Genomic DNA, 22,039 nt, shown 5'->3' with positions numbered 1-22,039 from the left:
AAAATTAAATAATGAAGGATCTGCAGAAATGTATGTATGTTTCTCGCACTGTAATAAAACAACGGTACCTAGAGCCATCCAATTTTGAATAACATAATCCTCAATCGAATAAGGGCATCTGGAAGCCCTATTTTGGAATTTGTTTTATTATCGATTTCATATTTTCTAAAGCTTTTACGAATTTTTCATTAACAAACTCATCAATTTCAAAGCGAGCAATGGCAACTCTGTACGGTGTTAAAAAAAAAAAAAAAAAAACTCCACTGCAGGAGACTGTGTTTCCGAAATTCTAAAGATATGCTCATTTCAAAATTATTTTGCGATATTTCTGTTGAATTGAATCTCATGGTTAAAGTAAGAACATGATATTTAAGAAATAAAGGTAACACACAAAAGGTTAAAAAAACATTGTGATAAAACAACGGTACCTAGAGCCATCCAATTTTGAATAACATAATCCTCAATCGAATAAGGGCATCTGGAAGCCCTATTTTGGAATTTGTTTTATTATCGATTTCATATTTTCTAAAGCTTTTACGAATTTTTCATTAACAAACTCATCAATTTCAAAGCGAGCAATGGCAACACTGTACGGTGTTAAAAAAAAAAAAAAAAAAAAAAAAAACCTCCACTGCAGGAGACTGGATTTCCGAAATTCTAAAGATATGCTCATTTCAAAATTATTTTGCGATATTTCTGTTGAATTGAATCTCATGGTTAAAGTAAGAACATGATATTTAAGAAATAAAGGTAACACACAAAAGGTTAAAAAAACATCCCTTTGGTCGTATGTAAAATTTGAAAGCTTTCAGATATTTTTTTCATTTTCTTTTTTAATTTGTGAGTGAGAGCCCTGCCTTGACAGATTCTAAATGTGCTGCCGCCACTAATTTCCGTTACACCGGCCGCGTCGGCCCTGCTACCGATAGCGAAGAAGTGAAAAAAGAGGTGGTTAAGAATGAAAAGATTTCGATTAACAGCTTAATGGGAATTCTCAACAAGAAAATTACAGGGCTTGAACAAATGAACAGGAAATTATGTCTATCTATAAAACAAAAGAGTAAGTATTAGCACATAAAACAAATAAATATTGAGAGTTTTTTTTTGTAAGGTCATAAATACAGCAATTTAATACACAACAGTTTAATATTTTGAATTTTATAATTTCGATATGTCAGTTTCCTAGATTTTAAATTGATGCTCTAAAACCCGGTAATTTGCGAAATCCGGCATCAGCAAAGTTCCGACGATTCCGGATCTTGGACTGTGTACTGCTTTAATTTTTAATATTTTGTAACAATAAATAGTAATCCTAAAGTTTCCTTAAATACAATATTTCAAAAAATGCATCTCATTGTGCTTCAAAGTAGATATTTAACAATTATAATTTTCTTTTAAATGAAATTCTGTTACCAAAAAACGGGGGAAAAATCAGAATTCCGATTTTTTCTCCTGCTCTTTTGTAATGGAATTTCAGAATCAAATATTAAATTTATATATAATTTAGGACAGGCAATAAATAGCTGATTTGTTGCCTGTCCTCGTCATTCAAGTGAAGTAAATGCCTCCCTTTCATCACCATCAACAAAAACCTATTTCATTCCTTTTTTTATTCATTATCTTATTTTGTTCAAAGTCATGAAGAATCACAGGTGAGAAATAAGTACACCTGTAAGCACATATGATGCCAATAAAATTTTTTTGAACATAGACCCCAGTTTTGATTAAAAAAAAAAAAATTCCAGGTAATAGCAAAGGGCCCCATACTCTTATTTTTCTGTCTCTTAAAATCACAAAGGCTTTCAAGCTTACAGATTTTACCTCTCCCAGCTGAATGTAATACAATAATCACACACATTCAAAATGGACACTAAAGTCTTATCCAACTGGTGCAGTAACAGTCTTTACTATTATTAACCACTATACAAGTAATCATAAAATAAAATATCAGTAATCATATAAACAAGAAAACCAACATTAGGATTTTGATAATAGCTTTGCTCTGAAGGAATATTACCAAAAATATACTTAATTTGCCCCTTAGATTATTATACATTCCTGAAATAAGCAACAACTGATATCAGTAAATGACAGACCACCTCAAAACTCAAGCCCCCTTAATTAAATCCTTTGCATAAAAGACACAGCATAAAGACTAAAATATCAGCAAAATTCATATATGGATTCAACAGCGAATATACACATATTTAAATGAAAATAGCCCCTAACACAAGATGAATCATCTGACTATCAATAGCTAGTAAGATGGCAAACTAACTTAGCCATAACACCAGAATAAATCTCACAAACCTGTTGCTGATTCTCAAGTAGTTCAAAATCACTTCTTAGCTAAAGTATAATTTGGCCCTTAGATTATCATACATTCTTGAAATAGGCAACAACTGATATCAGTAAATGACAGACCAACCCAAAACTCAAGCCCCCTTAATTAAATCCTTTGCATAAAAGACACACCAAAAGACTATAATATCAGCAAAATTCATATATGGATTCAACAGCGAATATACACATATTTAAATGAAAATAGCCCCTAACACAAGATGAATCATCTGACTATCAATAGCTAGTAAGATGGCAAACTAACTTAGCCATAACACCAGAATTAATCTCACAAAACTGTTGCTGATTCTCAAGTAGTTCAAAATCACTTCTTATCTAAAGTATAACTCAACATTATTTAAAAATTTCAAATTAGAAACTTTTTTTTTAAATCTAAATGAGTGTATATGCACACACAGAAGACATACAAACACAAAATATTTGATTGGGATATATCATACAAACACTCAATTTTTTAATAAAGTACTTTTTAATACAGACTATACAATATTTTATAATACATAGTAACAAATTACAACACAGCAATATTTCTTGCACTATGAAATACTGTAGCAAGCACAAACATCCTTTTTTTACATATTCAATCATAATTCATTAAAAATTAGAACACATTTATGATACGAGATTCTTCATTTTAGTTATACCCTTTACAATTACAGATTCTTTTTCCTCATATTACAAAAACTATACCATTTAATAAAACATAAAGAAAGAGCTGCAGCTAATTAATTTTTTTTTTCCATAATACAGAAAAATATCTTAGCTGAAATCAGAATTCAACAAAATGCAATTATAAAAAATTACTGTATTTTAGATGTTTTGCAATAACAATATTCTGTTTTTGAAATAAAATATGCAACTACCAGAAAATTATTCATTGTAGCTTGATTAAAAACATTTTAAGCAAAATTTTTACTTATTCATCAAGAACTCTCTGGTGGACAAAAACAGACAAAACTCTGATATTACAACACACAATAAAACAAAGACTCTTGCATGACAACTATATAATTATATATTTGTCTTTTTTCAATAATGAGATTCTAAAATTAGATATATGACCAAGAAACGAAAAAAAAAAAAAAAAAAAGTATTTAATTTGATGTCAATTTTTTAACACAAAAAATTTTCATGCAACTATTGACTCCCCTCCTAAATATTTGAAATTAACAATGCTATGAAAAAGCAGAAACTTAACTACTCATGAGCTAGTCACTTTTCAATACATTTTTTTTACCTTTTACATTAAAAGTCAAATAAGAAATATTAGAAAGAAACATTAATTATTAAACATTCTCTCAAAAAGTAATTAATGTATTCATAAACATTAATAAGTTTATACTTTAAAAACTTAAAACATTTAAATTTTACTGTACTGAAATTATGATTAAAAAAAACTGATAATACATATTTATACATAAATCATCATTAGTCAGAACATTTACAGTATATGCATAAATAACAACTTATAATAAATACCCGCATTAATGCAATAATAGCAAACAAGAATTACTAGTTCACATATACAGAGAGAAAGGGGAAAAAAAAAGAGCTTCCACAGAATATACAATACACATTTTATACACTACATATTTAAATTTAAATAAGCATCTAAAAATCTAATAAAAACAAACACTTCTATCTACATTATAAAAAGGGCAAAAAGCAGCACACAAAACAATTGCAATTTTAAAACCTAAATTACATATATGAAAAATATAATTTTTAAAACTATATTTCTTCTTACATTTTAAAAAACAATATCTTTACATCTATACACAGCAGGAATTACCAAAATCTGATTTCAGGGAGAGCAATACTAAATATGATATAAATTCAAATAAATCAATAATCTCATAAAAAATTAGTATTTGGAAGTTCTGTTACTATCTTAAAAAAATTGGTATCACAGTTGAAAACATTCCTGACAAATAAACAAATATAATTAAAAACATTACTACAAATATTTTGTGCATACGACCACATCCTATTTTTCATGAATAAATATGTACAGTTGTATTATGCTAATAAAAGCACTAAACTTGCTAAAAAAAGACTGTTTGAAAAATTGCACTGTTCTTAAGAAATATTTTTACTAAATTAAAACACCATGTTCACAATTCCATTATTGATTTACGTGAATTTTGGTAATTCAAACTGCATATAAAAAAGGAAAAATGGTACACTAATAGTAAAACAAATAAATACAACTATTCGCGACAAAAACTGCTTTAACATTCAATCAAGGCTAACAGATTCTTCAAAAGTCTTGACATAATTTAAATTACACCTCTGACTAGAAGATATACACAGCAATGCAAAAGATTTCATTTACTGCGTATTAAAAAATCTTGATAATTATTTGAGTATTTTCTTAAAAGTCCTAATCAAGGGGAAAAATATATAAATCTTAAACAGAAACTAAGCAATTAAGATTTTGTAATAAACCACAATTAGAAACTAAGTGCATCAAAAAATTAAATTTAAATATAATAAACATGTTAAGAATAACAAATGCCAAACATGAAGGACACAATTCGGGGTTATTAGCAAGACACAACACTATGTTTTGTATGAACTTTCTGCAGAAAATTTCATAACTGCTGATCACTTTTTGTTAAGTGTATATTCACACCTGTTAGCCAAAATTTATTCTTACATCATTAAATGTTAATAGGTGCTTTATTCTGAGCAATAAACATTATATTTTGATTATGACATTTAATAAAGTTTTGTAATCGGAAAAAAAAAAAAAAAAAAAATCTGAATGGTCAAAATACTTTTACCACACATTAAAATCCCACACACTGCTTGTAAAATATAATGCAATAAAACTATTATTTATTTACTTTTAAACATTTACACCTATACAAGTATATGCATTCCTTTGTTTATATCATCTAATATAAACCCTGAAATTGAAAAAGAAAAATCAATGGCAAGTAAAAAAAAAGTAATTTACTTTTGATTACTAATTTTGTTGATGAAACGCTAGTAAAAAGAATTTACTTTTTATTACTATTTTGTTGAAGAAAATGCTACAGCTGAGGAAACAGCAAGAACTGTTACTTTTCTCCTTATTCAATTACCACCTCATTTCTGTTGTTTGTTGACTTTCCCTTGCTTTACAGACAAATGAACTTTCTGTTGTTACCTCAATGCAAATGTGTGGATAAATGTTTTCTATTTTCTTAAAATTTCATTATGTATTTTCTATAATAATAAAAAGAAGAAGACAGAAAGATTTTTTGGTGTCTCCTGATTAAATGAACAAAAATACTTCAATATAACAACACACATTTGATACAGATATATTTCTGTCAAATGTTTCTTGTAAAGCATACAGCTTTTTTATTATAATACTGAAATGAATACTATAAGGCTTCTTGTTAAGAGTAATGCCAATCTATGGCTGAACTTTCCTAATTCCAGATCTTCTAGAAACTTACAAAAATACTGGTAATATATGGATTTTTGCGAAGAATTAAACTTTACTACATTTACTAGTAACATATACTTCTTCTTAGCACATTCTTTCAGCATAAAGAGACAAAGCACAAAGAAAGATGTACTCTTTCAGGCTAGAGAATTATCAACTCAGCTACTCAAAAATAGAGTCTGATTATTATTCTTAATTAAATGTTTTTCATGCAGTTTAGGTTAAATATTCAAAACAACTTAATTCAAACTGAAATGAAATTCATAAATTCACAGTCTATAAAATGAAGAAAATTTATAAGGCAATCCTGTAAATGCAGCTTTGCAATCTGCAAACAATTAATCAATCACCCTGCCCTATAACATAATTAAAACTTTATAATTTTTAATATATTATTCCCACAAACATTTCATGCATAGTAATAATAATTAAGACTTAATTTTCTACACAAGCTGAACCAGATACAGGAATGACTTTAAGAAATAAAATTTCACTTATATGCTACACAGAGATTCAACTATCAAATTAGATTTTACTGATTACTGATTACAAAACTATAGACAAAAAGAAAAAGTGTTACATATTATAAAATTTATTTTATGCATATTTTATTTTAAACATAAATAAATATCTATTTTCACACAAAAGTAAAATATTATTTCATTATGCAAGAAAGAGAATATACAAATTTTGTTAAATATTTCAAATGAAAATGCTATTAATTAACAGTACCTCTCTCTCTTTCTTTTTTATAGAAAGTAGAGATGCAATTGATTTGAAATTTCAATATTAAATTAATTATTGATAAAAAAATAAGTCTAAAAATGTGCTTTTATTTTGGTATAAATATGCTTTTGTTTCTAAATATTTTCAAAAGTAAAGAAAGTATTAAAATCTTATTTCAAAAATGAAATTTCTATTTACCTAATTTCTTAACAGATTCAAAACACTTAATCCAGTCTAGAAATTAATAAATTTCTATAAAAATATTTCCTCTAAATATTATTACATATCAAAGGCTGTTATTATAATAACAAGGATCATGAGGAGAAGGAGGATTGCTCAGACTGTTTCGACTTCCAGGACCTGAAAAATCAAGTACAGAATCCACTTCAGCCATATGACGCAACTTTGTCCATATATCTAGAGTGGATAAATTTGGGGATGATGGTCCACTACTGGATACAAAAGATGGTGGCCCACTCCACAGAATACCTGCATATAAGTTTATAGATTATTCTGGTGCTTGCAATAAAAAAAAGTAATAATAATATATATAAGTATTAAAAAAATCTGATAAAATAACAGTTTCTTTCTTTTTTTTTTTTTTGGTTCACATGAACATTTCCAGAAATGAGACATATCTATATATACACTTCATAAACCGCTACATACACTGGTGTGCAAAAATTAAGGACGAAGTCGAAAAATTAGCATATCAGCTGAACGAAGAGGCAGAGTGGACAGAAAGACCAATCAGGAGATTAAGTAAGGTGATGTACGGTAGCACATGCGCAGATATGCAGGTAGACGTAATGGGAGAGCGTCTGAGTAGTATAAAGCATGTTGTTGGTGTAAGATCAGTATTTCTGGCAAAGAGATTGCACGTCGTATAGCAGTTAAAATCACACCGAGTTGCTGCCTCAGTGAGAAATGGCGAATAATCAATCTGTTAGACGACATCTGGATGCTTTTACCCGAGGTCGAATCATTGGGAAGTTGGAGGAAGGCCGCAGTGTGACAAGTGTGGCTGCAGAGTTCGGAATTGCTCACAGCATCGTTTCACGACTTTGGAGACAATTTCAAAATACAGGAACAGCTATCCGGGGGTTTAGTAGTGGTCGTCCACGAGGAACCACACCCGCAGATGACCGGTATATTGCCTTACAGGCCAGAAGAAACAGGCGGGAGAAATCGCTAGACACACGACTGGACGACCGATATCGCGTTTTACCATGGCCAGAAGACTGCACGGTGGTGGTCTGTTTGCACGACGCCCTGTACGGTGTGTACCTCTAACGCCTGCCCATCGGAGAAGGCGGTCTCTGTGGTGCCGGGAACACCGGAGAGACAATGAATGGGGACGAGTACTCTTTACAGATGAGAGCAGATTCAGTCTGAGTAGCGATTCTCATCGCATACTCATCTGGAGAGAGCGGGGAAGCCACAATCATCCCTCGAACATCATTGAAAGGGACAGGTATGGAGGTGGCGGTGTTCTCGTTCGGGGAGGCATCATGCTTGGTAGTCGTACAGACCCTCACATCTTCGACACAGGTTCAGTCAACGGGACCCGTTATTGTAACGAGATTCTTCTTCCATATGTGCGTCTTTTTAGAGGCGCTATGGGTCCGCAGTTCCTTTTCATGGACGATAATGCACCATGTCATATTGGGGTCTTTTCTTTAATGTAACGATGCAGAAAACTTCATACAAAAAGTTATTAGTAGTTCCTTTTTATTTACTCCGGAGATCTTAATTTTTGTAACTGCTATTTTCTCCTGAATATGAATATTGAAATGGATCGTGTTTTTTAAACTTATCGTCTGATAATTTAAGCTACAACTACATCTATGATTCTTCACCAATTTATTTATTCCGGACAAAAGCTGGTACATCATATATATATATATATATATATCTAATGTATACACAATTTTTAGAAAATTTGGAGATATTTATAAAAATGTGTATTTCTTGTATTCCTTAAATTTTATATCATTTTTAAACTAATATTAATAGTATTTGTTACATATATATACACTGCTGGCTACCGTAAATGCAACACCGTGAAGGAAGCATGCAAATAACATGAAATTTACAACATGCAATAGCGGAGGTGAGATATGCAAATGATTAGAATTTCAGCGCAGATGCACATCACGCGTGCCTGTGGCACCACTTCAAAGCGCTATTTAAGGCTTGGAGTTTTCGACGATTTCAAGTTCGGCAATTGTGTTTTTCTTGTGGTTTTTTTCAAAAAAAAAAAAAAACAATCAATTATGCCTCGTAGTAAACAGCGATCATCGTTTAATCAAGTATCTGAGTCTGACAGAGGAAGGATAGTGGCCTACCGGGAGTGTGGATTATCTTTCAGGGAAATCAGTAGTTGTGTTGCACGAAACCAAACAACTGTAATGCGGATATGTGACCGTTGGATGCAGGGGGGTACGACGGACCGACATGTTCGTTCGCATCCACCTCAGTGCACCATTTCACGTGATGACAGGAACACTGTGCGCATGGCAGTGACGGATCGCTCAGTCACATCACGAACCATAGCACACCACATTCAGTCTGTAATGCATCAACCAGTGTCTGCGCGTACCATTTGACGCCATTTACAACAGAGTGGTCGGTCCACAAGACGTCCATTGCTTTGTCTACCCTTGACGCAGAACCACAGACGTCTCCGCACCAATGGTGAGATGAAAGAAGGATGTGGACAGCAGAATGGAATGAAATTGTCTTTACTGTTGAGTCACCCTTCTGACTGCAACACCATGATGTCGGATTCGAGTCTGGAAACACAGTAGAGAGAGGATGCTGAACAGCTGCGTTATGCACCGCCACACTGGTCCTGCACCGGGTATTATGGTATGGGGCGGTATTGGATATCACTCTCGCACTTCTCTAATACGCACTGCCTGTACTTTAAACAGCCAGCGCTAGATCTCCGAGGTTTTGGAGCCAGTTGTCCTTCCTTACCTTCAGGTCTTGCCCACAGCCATATTACAACAGGATAATGCACAACCATACATGGCACACATTGTCCAAGGGTTCTTCGTCAATCGCCAGATTGACTTGCTCCCTGGCCGGCTTGCTCTCTGGATCTTTCGCCGATGAGGAAATGAGGAAAACATTGAATATGTGATACGTTATAAATAAAGATTATCAAAAGATCATTCACCATATTTCTGAACAAACTCTCTTTATTCGACAGGTCTCAGAGAACAACATGGTGCTTACGTCTCATTCATACAACCTACCAAATCTTTTCGATCACAGTGACTTTTTTCTTTTGTGATAGCTAAAGAAAGCACTTAAGAAATAATTCAGAGGTTAAAAAAAGAAATTTAGTGATGTAGATGAGAGGCAAGAAAATACAGTATATGTTCCCAAATTTCCATAGTGGACGAGACACCAGGAAAAGTTTATCAATGTAAATAGTGAGAATACTTTGAAGAAGCATAAAATATGGAAACATAAATATTAAATAATTTTGGTTATTTTTGGGTATTCCCTTATATGTAATTAACATGTGAAACTGAAGTTCTTTCATACACTTCAAGATGAAAATGAACAGTAATTTAAAATTTTGTAAGCGATCGCAAGAAAGAAATTTTTTCACACACTTCATTTAAAGTAATTTTTATCTACACTAAGAAGGTAGATTAATACATAATTATTTTTTTACAATAAAGGCATATGTGAGCTGTATATTTTATTTATGGTAAAGGGAGGGAACGGCGAATTTGTCAAATTTAAAACGATGCAAAAAGACTGTGATTTAATATATTCCAAGTATTTTATCCCACCAGCAATAAAGTTGCCGAACACAGACAGTTTAACCAGGTTTTTGTGATTTTTTTCATGTGTAACGTGGATATGAGTCAGTTTCCCTTAGAAAGTCTTCCCCTTAGGCAGATAGGCCTAGTGCACGTTGCCATAATCTAATAAAACCAAAGGATTTTATGAAAATAATAGAATAACTCCTGATTTTTCAAAAACAATTAATATACATTCAAAACAATTAATATACATAGTAATAGAAATAGTGTTTATCAGTCATTTAGCAGTTTTCACAATCTAGCAGTATCAGATACTTTATATATATTAAATGAGTTTTTTTCTTCAAATTAGTTATTACTTCATATAAGACAAGCATGTTAGATTAAGTTAGATTAAATATGCTCACATCCAGATATTTATTGTAATTGACAGAGTGGAATAATTAAAATCAAGGACTTTGTCTAGAATCAAAAGTTGAGAGCAATTTATTAGAAAATCAGTATGTTCTCAAAATGATCTGTGCTCAATTTAATCAGTATCCAGCAGTTAGAAAGATAACAGAATTGAGGAAGATATTAAAAAATATTTTGAGAAAATGATTGTATAAGAAAAATAAACAACAAACACGTATATCTTTGAAAATAAATTTTGCATCTAAAAGTATCTCTGCACACTTAGAAAATGTGTTCATATAACTGCAGATATATAAACAGATAGAAAAATGTCCTATGTACTGCTGGAATTATTTTTGCAATGATGTATCAAAATGACCCTTAAGCATCATATTACAGCTAATAATTGAAAGAATACACTTAAAAGTCTTCCTAAAACTAAAAGAATCATGCATAGCTGTAAATGTATATACTAATATTACTTGACAGCATTGATATTTTATACGAGGGAAAAAAAAAAACAACCCATCTAATTTCTACATTTTCAACACTAAAATATGAGTTAAAACCCTCATTTCAGATTTAAAATATAGAGCAATATATAGTAAAATAATGACAATCATTTAAAGTGCACATTTATATGTGCACACAAAGACTATATTATGAAACTGAAAAGATATGGTCTAGCTGAATAATTAAATATCAAAGATAACTGAACTCCTGCTTATCAGTGTAAACTTTGGATCCAAACAGATAAAGAAATCACTATCAAGTGCATCAGCCAGTTCTAAATAACAGAATAGCCCCATGTATTGACCAGTACACTGATATCATAGCATCTGAGGAATTAAACAGGGATCTGAGGGATGTTCTTTGGTAAGTAACTTTTCAATTCCAATTTTTTTTTTTTTTTTAAACAGCATATACTTGTATGTGTTATAAAGTACCTTTGCTATAACACAAAGTAAGAGATGAATGAATAGAAAAGCAAAACACTTGTATTATAGTGATACTTTCAAAATTTTTATCATTTTGAAGTTTGTTTTTAGAAAGAATCAGAAGTATAAACACTTAAATATTTATGAAAATTAAACAATAATTACTATGCAAATATTTTGTGCCTTAACACTGCTAAATACTTAATGCCATATTTTCTTTCACATTAAAATAAGTTAAATAATTGCAAAAAAGCAATAAGTAGTAATCTAGAAATTTACCATTAAACTATTTTTTGCCATGACTATTTGGGATTTTATCTCTTTAAGAATTCAAGTGGCAACATAAAATACATTACTCATAGCTTATAAATTAGTAATTTTCAGTAAACACGAGTTTAAAATTTAAAACCTTACTCTAAAAGAGCTTCTTTAGAAAATTAATATTTTTGGGAAAGGAGGAATATCTTTTGAAAATTTTAATGTATTTTTATTATCATTGTCATTTTTATGCATCTAAAAATTGTTAACATTATTTTTCATACAGTCTAATATCACCAAATAATTTTTCATTGCCAAATAGAATTCATTTGCATTGCAGCAAAATGAAAGGTAGTATTTATGTATCAACATAACCACATTAAAAGTCACAAAATTTTCAAAATGTATTATACTCTCGCAGCCATGTGAATAACTATTCTTTAGTTTTATAAGCAATTTTCAAGTGGGATTTGCATGCACAGTAAAATTTCTGAAAGAACACGTAAATATTCTTCAGTAAAATCACTAAAGGGAGCAACTGCTTTGAATATATTCTTTAAGTGATCCCCCAGAATTTCTTTTAAGACAAAAGAAACAGAAACCAGCTTATAAGATTTATCAAATTATACGTATGTATTTAATACATACAAAATTTTTGCCATCATCAGTTCATCCTTTTCCTTCCATAAAAACCAGTAAAGTGTACCAAGGTAGTTACAAAATGTGTAAAATAGTATCCAGTAAAGTGCACCAAGGTAGTTACAAACTTCGATTTGAATATACTAATTTAAAAAAAACATTAAAGAGTAACTTAAAAAAATGTTTAGCCACTTCATGACAATTTATACTTCAAAAATCTCATTTACAGAGATGTTTATTGATGTTTGATGAGATGCTTAATTATTGGCACAATTAACTTAAATTCCATCATAAAAATTTTTGTGCATTTCAATCCACCAGAAATGCAAACACATATATATATATATAGATATAAGATCTTTCGTAATCTCATTTCAACAAAGTACAACCTTCCTCCACACAGAATACTATCAACACAATCTAGTATTTATTGGAATTACGTAAATTGCTATTAAAAATTGAAGAAATAATATCTCTTCCATTATATACACATGCAAAAAGAGAGAGTATATATATATTAGTGACTTTTTGATTATTAAATAATACACTTTAAAGAGCTTTATAATTTTAAGTAAGTTATTTAGATAAACATTACAGGCATTTCTCCATAGTTTTTTTTTTTTTTTTTTTTTTTTTTTTTTTTTGAAATCACTTGGCATCTTTTATTTTATGCAATTTCACACTGTTCATGTATTTTTGCCAAGTTATTCTGTTTGGCTAGTTTTGGTTGACCTCTATACATTTATTAATTTCTTCTTTTACTTATTATAATTCATGTTCTGTTTGAAAGAAATTTGGTGCACAATTATACAATAATCAATTTATGTATGCATTTCCAAGAAACAAGTACTTTAAGTATATAACTCTGACATTTTATGCAGTTTTAAATAATGATACTCTGATTGCAAGAAATAATAAATAAATAAATAAAAACATAAAATAAAAAAATAAATATGTTGACTAACAGGAAAGCAGCTTTACTCCATAAAATGTAAATAATTATTATAAGAAAAAGTTTTAATTTAGTGAAACTTAATTTAAAATGAAAATAATTAGTCAGAATGATATTTATTATATATGGTGAAATTGTGGAATGGGTTTAGAATTAAGAACAGATATCTTTATGAGTGCCACATAACAGTACTTCCTTTTACTACTTACACTCCAAATCAGTTTGAAAGAGAAATGTTACAATGTCAAATCATATTATTATTAGTAAAGTGAATTAAAAAATCTGGATGTATCAAACAAGTTAAATAAATCTGTTTATGCTCAATAATTCTTGGAATCTCATTTTCTGTCTCATCAGTTCTAAACCATTCAATAGTGGCTGAAAGAAAAGAAGTGTTGATTTAAAGCATGCTACAGCCTACTTAGTTTTCCCTATGGCAGATGTTTCTGACATAAATGAGTATGCATAATGCTGTCCTTTTTCATTCTTCATCTCCCCTCCCTCAAGCAATATCTGCAAGCTCTAGCATTTTTATAGATGATGGAAATATGTTACACTCAAACTTAACAATAACAGATTTATTAAAGAGCCTGGGATGGGAAAACAATTAACTGCAAGACTATTCTCTCCCAATTTTTTTTGAAGGGGGGGTTAAAAAATATTATATATACATATATATTTAGAGCCAAATGCAAATAAAACAGATGCAATCTTCATTTTTTGTGCCTAACTTATGCACTCTTTCTTAAAAAGCAGACAGATGCATATTTAAGTACATAAATGCAATTAACAATATGACTGAAGTGGAAAATATCAATATAGTTCAAGCTATGTTCAGGCAAAGGTAAACTTCCCAGCATTTATGTATATATTTCAAAAATAATATACTTTTATCCTTTTTTATGATTAAGTCAAAAATTAGCACCCAGGATATGAAATTACTAATTAAATGTGAAAAGGACGATAAAAAATGCTAATAAATTTAAAGATTAAAAAAAAAAGTTTTTCAGAAATGAAGAAATATATGAAAAGATAACAGGGATAGATTGTGCTAGGTAGAACAGTCTTGTTTAATATTGACCACTTTTAACCACCTTTTTGATAATATATAATTGATATAACTAACAGAAAGTTAGTCAACTTCTTATTTAGAAAATTTCAATTTTTTCAAATCAGTAACCACTAGGAAAATATCGAGTTAATTTCTATTTAATTAATGCCACGGTTTACATTGGCTGCGATACTTGTGGGAAAAGTGCTAAAATAAAAAATGAACACAATTCAAGACTAGTTATAATCATTTAAATTTTAAGCACAAAAATAATTTCTAATTTTTGCTGCCAATTTCGATTTTACAGTTATTCTGTTCTCATAAAGCTCTCTCATTATTAAAGGCATCAAGGCTTGGCATAAAATTCACAAATCACATCTTATTTTAAGATGAACTTAATCTTCCTAATAGTCTCTAATTTTTATTTGACTAATGCAAACTTAATTTGCAAATTGAATTTATAAGAAATGTATAATTTTGAAGATAAACATATTGCTAAAAGAAGCTATTAATTGCCAACTAAAACTTTTCCTTGAACTTTAGTGCTGGTTATCTTATCTTTTATACCATCACAAAGCAGCTGAAGTTACAAAAGCAAACATGTTGCAAAATTTTTGATAAGGAAGAATTATCAGAGTAACAATTCACCCTCGGATAATAATGCAATTCAGCTGTCCTGATTTTTATATCTTTACTTTAAAAAGTGATAAGTGTTAATGATAGAATGGCAAAACCATGAAAAGAAACACATTGCAGGAAGATATGCAAACACAAATAAGAGTATTAATTTAGAAGAAAAACAACAAAAATCAGTGTTATATTTTCAAATTTTCACAGATATTTCTGAGAAAATTTGAAAATATATATCGCTGATTTTTGTTGTTTGACTTCTAAATTAATATTTGTTCAGCATGTTATTGTATCTTAAATAAGAGTATGTAAGGAAGTTAAGAATGAAAATATTTTAATTTAGAAATAAAGTACTAGTTATTAAAAAATTATGCAAATTAAATATAAATTTTAAAGAAATACTAATAATGTGCTTTAAAACATAACCATTCCTGGTAAGTATGCAACAAATGTACAGGCGGCAAAATTTAGTGCTGGCATATTTGGTCAGTATCCTTTAAAGTGGAAGTTACCTGTTCAAGAACAAATACACTATAAAATGATTTTTTTTTTTTTTGTTCCAAAGATGGTAGACAGTGCCTTTTTTGACTAAAGGACAAAATAAATTATTCAATTATAGAGAGGCACATAAAAAAGTCTGCATGCAGGCACTTGACCTAAGCAGTAATGGTCCTGCTTTAAAATACAAGTTTATGCTGAAGAATATTTTTTAATAATTAGAAAACTAAATATACTGAATGAGAATTAAAATTAATAGCAATACTGAGACTGCATTAAAGCTATTGAGACTTTTATTGCATGAAAGAATGTTGAAAACAAAAGATATAAAGAATTTAGATAAAATTAAAGCCAAACTTTACATGTCATTTCTATTTATGTACTTCTTTTTTAAATAATATCATCTTTCCCCAAGTTTAAAAAATAATTAGTAAAATAGTAAAAATACCTGAACACATTCCAATAATATAAACATGATTTTTAGAGGCTGCTGTTTCATGGGACTTATTTTACAGTTACATAAAAAACCTATATGAAATACTCCATAAGCAAATAAATCGAACGTATTTTATATCTACAAATTATTACTCACTGTTAGAAGGTGATACTATGGGTAATGCAGATGGTTGTGAACTTGATGAGTTCCCTGATGATGACGATGAAGATGCTGGCAATTTGCACATTGCTTGTAGAGACATACGAAAAGATGCACTGGTCATTCGCTCTAAAAAGCTGTCCAGTTGTTTAAGTGACAGAGCATTATGCAATGTCTCAAGAGGTCTAATAGTTGGCACGCTACAGTAACCATCTGCAAGAGATAATCTCATGACAACAACTTAAATGCCAGAATGCATACAAGGATTAATATTCATGAACAAACAGTAATACCCAATTTTAAAAATTTAGAACAAGAAGAAATTTATTTTACCAGTTGATGACGGTGGAACTGCATTTTTTAGCTCTGGTGCACTTGATGATCCACTTATCACAGCTGTGCTAAAAAGACTGTTTGTTGAACCTAGGAAATTACAACAGGCATTTGTTGAACCTATAAATTGACAAGAAGAACAAGGGTAAGATTGTTTTGTTCAGTATTGGATACTCAATTCCTAGTAACTTCTTTTAAATGATTTATCAATTTTTAAAACTCTGCAGATAACCAGAATTTGTACAAATTTCTTTAAACAGAAATTAAATTTTTGTAAGGACTATCACCAATAAATAAATAAATAAATATAAAAATAAAGGAGATATCACCAAATAGAATGAATTAAAGCAATTATATATGCAACTGCCTTAACACTTGCAATATTATTCTAGAATAAAAGTGTGTAGGAAGTTTTAATACTAAACACAATCTAATATTTAACATAAAAGTAGTTTGGTAAAATCAAGCTTCAAAATAAAACAAACAATATATGAGTTTTCAAGTTGATAACATTAATTTATGTTAAAATGAATTATGTCCCTGAAACATTAAGTTAAAATTAAATTATATTTTTGAAACATTTATATTATACACCTACTAATAGTCATCACACATTTTTAGATGATTTACGTGATCACTATTAAAAAATTCTTTTATTTTATAAAAATATATGTTAAAAATGCACTATTAAAATCACAATCGAAGGAAATTTTATAGTGGGAAAGAGTCCCTTATTCTGTCTTTGCGTACAGATGTCATGGAAAAACATTTTTAAATTGCATTCGATAGTGCTCAAAATGGATATTTTCATTGAAATATGCTGCCTGAAACTTTTCGCGTTTACAATACTTCCTTTTTACTTCATACAAGGAAGCAAAAAATGTTGTCAGAAAATTGAAATTGAAGAAGCTTCACAAAAGCAAAATTCTGAAAATTAATCTTGGTTAAATTACGATTTCTTTTATGAAATACAAAGGTAAAACGTATATACTAAAGGAAATATTAAAAATACTTATTATACAACATATTTATTAGAAATGAGATTTAGTACAATAAACTTCGAAACAAGGCAAAGTCCTAACTCACAACCTTTGCACCAAATTCACGTTTCCTTGCAACCTTTTTGGCCAGTTTCATTTTTTTTTTTTTTTTTTTGGAGAAATAAACAGCAGACTGTCTACAAGGCTCTTTCTTGATGGGATTTGGGGGGGGGGGGTAATGGCTAGAAAAATGTCAAGCAGTTAATCTCATGGGATTGAGTGTTGAACTACATCTGCCATGGTAAATACTGGAATTTCCATTTGAATACTTCTGAATGCTTAGCTTAATAATTTCCAAACGGAACTCCAGTATTGCAAAGAAAGGAAAATGAAGCAAGAGCTGGTGGAATACTTTGCATATCAATTTTGCACCACTGTTTAATGTTTTGAATAGAAAATGAATCTTCAGATTTATCATTATCTGCAGAGGAATCCCCAGAAATTCTTATCAGTTTCACTATAACTATCTTCGATATACTTGAAATCAGCATCTGAACTGCTATCAGTGTTGGAAATATTGTCAGGAATGTGGTATACATCAAATCACAGACAGACATCATTGAGCTTTGAAAAGAGTGCACAAAATGATGCAAAACATGCTTGTATATTTTGCAGAAATACTGACAACTAAAGGCCGGTTTCCACTACAGTGTATGAATGTGTTGCACCAATTGAAGACACGCCTACGGCATCTGTACAAGCGTTTCCACTGCCGCGTATCCGTAGATTATTTTCAGTCACTGTAATATTTTGGCACCAAACAAGCAGTTCGCGAGTTACGATGCTAAGCATCTGAATTTTTCCCGCTAAAGCGAGTATTGTTTGTTTTGTATTTGATATAGATCCTGACGTAGAACGCAGAAAAGTTTTGTTCACTAAATTCCACGTTATTGGAAATTTTTATTTCTGCTTATGAACTACGAAAGTAAACTACGCCAGCAATTTTTAGATAAGTAAGGTTATATTATGAACATCACTAATTGCATAGAAGCTGAAGTAAATTTTAAAAATTTCTTTGCATTTCTAGAAGCCTTAAATATAAATGAAATAATATATATGTTATTAAAACTAAAATGTCCTGTTACTGAAAAAATAAACAAATAAATAAATAAAATAAAAAAGTTAAATGAATTAAAAAATAGTTGATACTTTAAAAATACAAAGCAACTGTACAGAAAGGTTCACAATATTTACACAAAATTTGCTATGCTTGTATAGCGCTGACTTCAGGTTCATAACTGGATAATTTATTAGAAATCTTGTTTGTTTTAAAATGCACTCTGGGCATTTATATTTTATGCATAATCCGATAAAATATTATTTTTAATTCATATCTCTTTTTATAGAAGAAGTTATAAAAATAAGCTATACACACATTAGGTAAAGAAAATGGAAATATTTAATTAATTAATTCCTGCACTTCTGCTGGAGAGGACTGAATTTAAAAGCAATTATCATAGTAATTTTTTTGTTAAAAAAATGTTTAGGGCATTCATACCGTCTCATGTTAATTGGTTATGAAAGTTTAGAGCCGTAAACATCCCAGAGTCTGAGCACATGTATGTACATTCACATAAAAGTGAAACGAACATATATATATATATATATATGTACAGGGTTTCAAAAGAATAAATACTAAAGTTAAATTAAATTTTAATTTAATTCTCTTACGCCATTGCTGCAAGGAATGAAATTTTAATTTAACAAAGATTCTCCATTCACAAAAAGCAAATTTAAAGATAATTAAATTTTAATGAAATTTAATACAAACAAATAAATGATTAATTATTGCTGTGTAAATCTATAATATCATTTAAATTCTGAGAGCATATGTAAATCAAGCACAAGTATCAAAATCCATGAATAAATATATAATTCCAAAAATTTATTTATCCTAGTAATTCATTTATGCATTTTTATAAATTTTTTAGGATTAATAAATTTTTGGAATTATATATTTATTCGTGGATTTTGATACTTGCACTTGATTTACATATGCTCTCAGAATTTAAATATTGTAGATTAGTTCGCAGCAATAAGTATTCCTTTATTTGTTTGCATTAAATTTCATTTAAATTTAATTAACTTTAAATTTGCTTTTTACGAACAGAGAATGTTTGTTAAATTCAAATATATATGTATGGTATGCTTTAAATTCGTATTATACAATTTTCAAAATCTTTTGTGGGGAAAATTTAAATAAATAAGAGCATAAATAAAACAATATATTTAATGCAAAAAGTAATAGAAATAAATTATAAAACATGAATACAGATCATAATTGGAACAAAAAGCTAAGAAAGTTGCAGACAGGGTGCAAAAAGCATATGGGATTCGAACTCATGACCCCAAAAGTTAAGCATTGTTACCGTCAGCTTTACCACTAAGTTAGCATCACACGATAGTCTTATGCATATTTGAGTTTATATACATCATCAAGTAAATCAATTCTTTAAAACTAAATTTTTTTGTCTTATTTCAGTGAGCTATTGTCTAAAAAAAATTCACCAGAGTTTGTTCTTCAGCTTCTAGTACATTTTTTACAAAAAACATTATCTGTTAAAGTGGCGTTCCAATTGAAGTTAAACGGGTTGCTAAAAATATATTTCATGTGCTTACAAATATATGTTATCCAAAAAGAAATAGAGAAATACAAATTTAACATACTCTTTAATGCAGTGGATTATTTAAAAGGCTATCAAATTTAATTTATAATTAACGTTTTTAGTTTTTACCTGTTTCAAAAGAAAAAATAACATATCTTTTAATCATATCTAATTTGCTATAGCAGTTTGATATAGTCAGAGATTCATTTTCATTAAAGGTAAATGAGTATGCAGCACTGGGAAATAATTGTCTGGACAAATTTTGCTATTTTATGCAAACAAAGGACAAATTTTGGTCAGGACAAATTTTGCTATTTTATTTGCTATTTTATGGATTTATATTAATTTTGCTATACTTGGAATTTAAATTTTTGCCACTAATTTTCTTGAACACCTGATTCTATCTGCGTATAAGTAATGTAGTTGCAGTTATCTTATTTTTCTTATCTTTTTTTAACTAAATTCAGCTGATTGCTGATTTTTTCAGTATGCAGATTTCTCGCTATAATGTTAATTCGGAAATAAGTATTTTTTAGCAAAACATTCTTCCCCTAAGCGAGCGTTCATTGCTACTTTTGCAGCCATCAATTTTTGGTTACTACATCTGATTGCTCCTTTTTTACCACGTGACCCCAACACATCCGCAGACATATGGATCTATGGAGACATATAGAGTTGAACATTGTTGAACACCATTCGTACGTCATCCATCACTGCACATCGACTGGATTGCAGATGTCAATCAAAGTGAATTCACTCGCTGATTGGAGAAACGCATACGCAGCAGTGGAAACGCGGCTTAACGCCATCTGTTAATTCAGATCTGAATAAACTATTAAAACTTGCAAAAAAGCCGAAATTAAACCATGAATGGGAAAAAAGCGGGTTGCACAATTAAATAGATAGAGAAAAAGCATCCCTATGAAAATCGAGGGTTGTGCAAATTTCACTACTTCTACATTGCCATGGACATTGTGGGATACGTTGTGATAGGGTTAAGGAAAGAAATTCCTCATCCAGGAAAAAACATTTTCCCTCTTCATCACTTTCCACTCATACTGTCCACTCTCCTTCATATAGGTAGAGTAAAATTAAATTAAGTTTACATCTACAGTAAAATCTCTCATAGCTGATACTCAGTTAATTGGTAATATCGAAACAGTGCCCTTTTGGAGATCTAAATTTAAATCCGAAATTTAGGTCAACAAGATAAAAAAGTCTGTTATGAACACAAACTGAAGGTTATATACAAACTGAATACAAACTGAAGGTTATATACAAACTGAAGGTTTTTCAGAAACAATTCATACTGGAAAATGCCATATTTACTTTTGTCTTGGAAAGATAGAAAGAACATTAATTTATGCTGCTGTTAATGTAAATTGTTTCCTCTGATCATTTTCGTAGATGAAAATCCAGTGACAAAGTTTCTTCGGTTTTAAAACACATTCAGCATCTGTGGCCGAGATTTGGGATTTGGTTACGAGTTTGGAGAACCCTTATTACTAAAAAGGAGGAGCAGGCTTAGGATAAACTTCTATTCCCACTGCATTCTCTTAAGATGATAATGAAATAATCGGACATGTAATTGAGAGAGGAGAAAGATGGTGACAGGGAGGGGAAAGACAAAGATTAAAATTACATGCAGAGCAAGTTACATGGAAGCAAGCTGAAGGAGTACAGATTTTCATAAGATCTGCAGAGAAATTTTCACCTATGTCAGTACATCTATGATTATTATACACACAGCAAATTTTTAAAACTATGGTTTGGGTTATTGAGGTTACAGCAAAGC

The 22,039-nt window shown here is 29.9% G+C and overlaps 1 protein-coding gene and 1 long non-coding RNA gene across 4 annotated transcripts in view; one reads left to right on the top strand and one right to left on the bottom strand.

Annotated features, from left to right (window-relative positions):
• Positions 1–2,811: 2,811 nt before the first annotated feature.
• l(1)G0196 (inositol hexakisphosphate and diphosphoinositol-pentakisphosphate kinase) overlaps positions 2,812–22,039 on the bottom strand; it is a 170,357-nt gene continuing 151,129 nt past the window's right edge. The window contains exons 31-33 of the mRNA XM_085816612.1: positions 16,599–16,718; positions 16,263–16,478; positions 2,812–7,015 (exon numbers count right to left, since the gene is read on the bottom strand). Coding sequence (XP_085672738.1) covers positions 6,813–7,015; positions 16,263–16,478; positions 16,599–16,718 — 539 coding nt within the window. The 3' untranslated portion in view covers positions 2,812–6,812. The remainder of the gene's footprint in view (positions 7,016–16,262; positions 16,479–16,598; positions 16,719–22,039) is intronic.
• Positions 11,442–22,039, top strand: part of LOC118190279 (uncharacterized) — a 71,642-nt gene continuing 61,044 nt past the window's right edge. For all 3 annotated transcript variants that reach the window (XR_015041106.1, XR_004758400.2, XR_004758401.2), the window contains exons 1-2: positions 11,442–11,580; positions 16,630–16,743. This is a non-coding gene — a long non-coding RNA (uncharacterized LOC118190279). The remainder of the gene's footprint in view (positions 11,581–16,629; positions 16,744–22,039) is intronic.

Source organism: Stegodyphus dumicola, chromosome 5, assembly GCF_044657685.1.
Source record: "Stegodyphus dumicola isolate Sdum_Otavi_A_Nest chromosome 5, ASM4465768v1".
Taxonomy (NCBI): domain Eukaryota; kingdom Metazoa; phylum Arthropoda; class Arachnida; order Araneae; family Eresidae; genus Stegodyphus; species Stegodyphus dumicola.
Note: the sequence above shows the minus strand (reverse complement) of the source record. Positions and strands in the feature narration are given on the sequence as shown.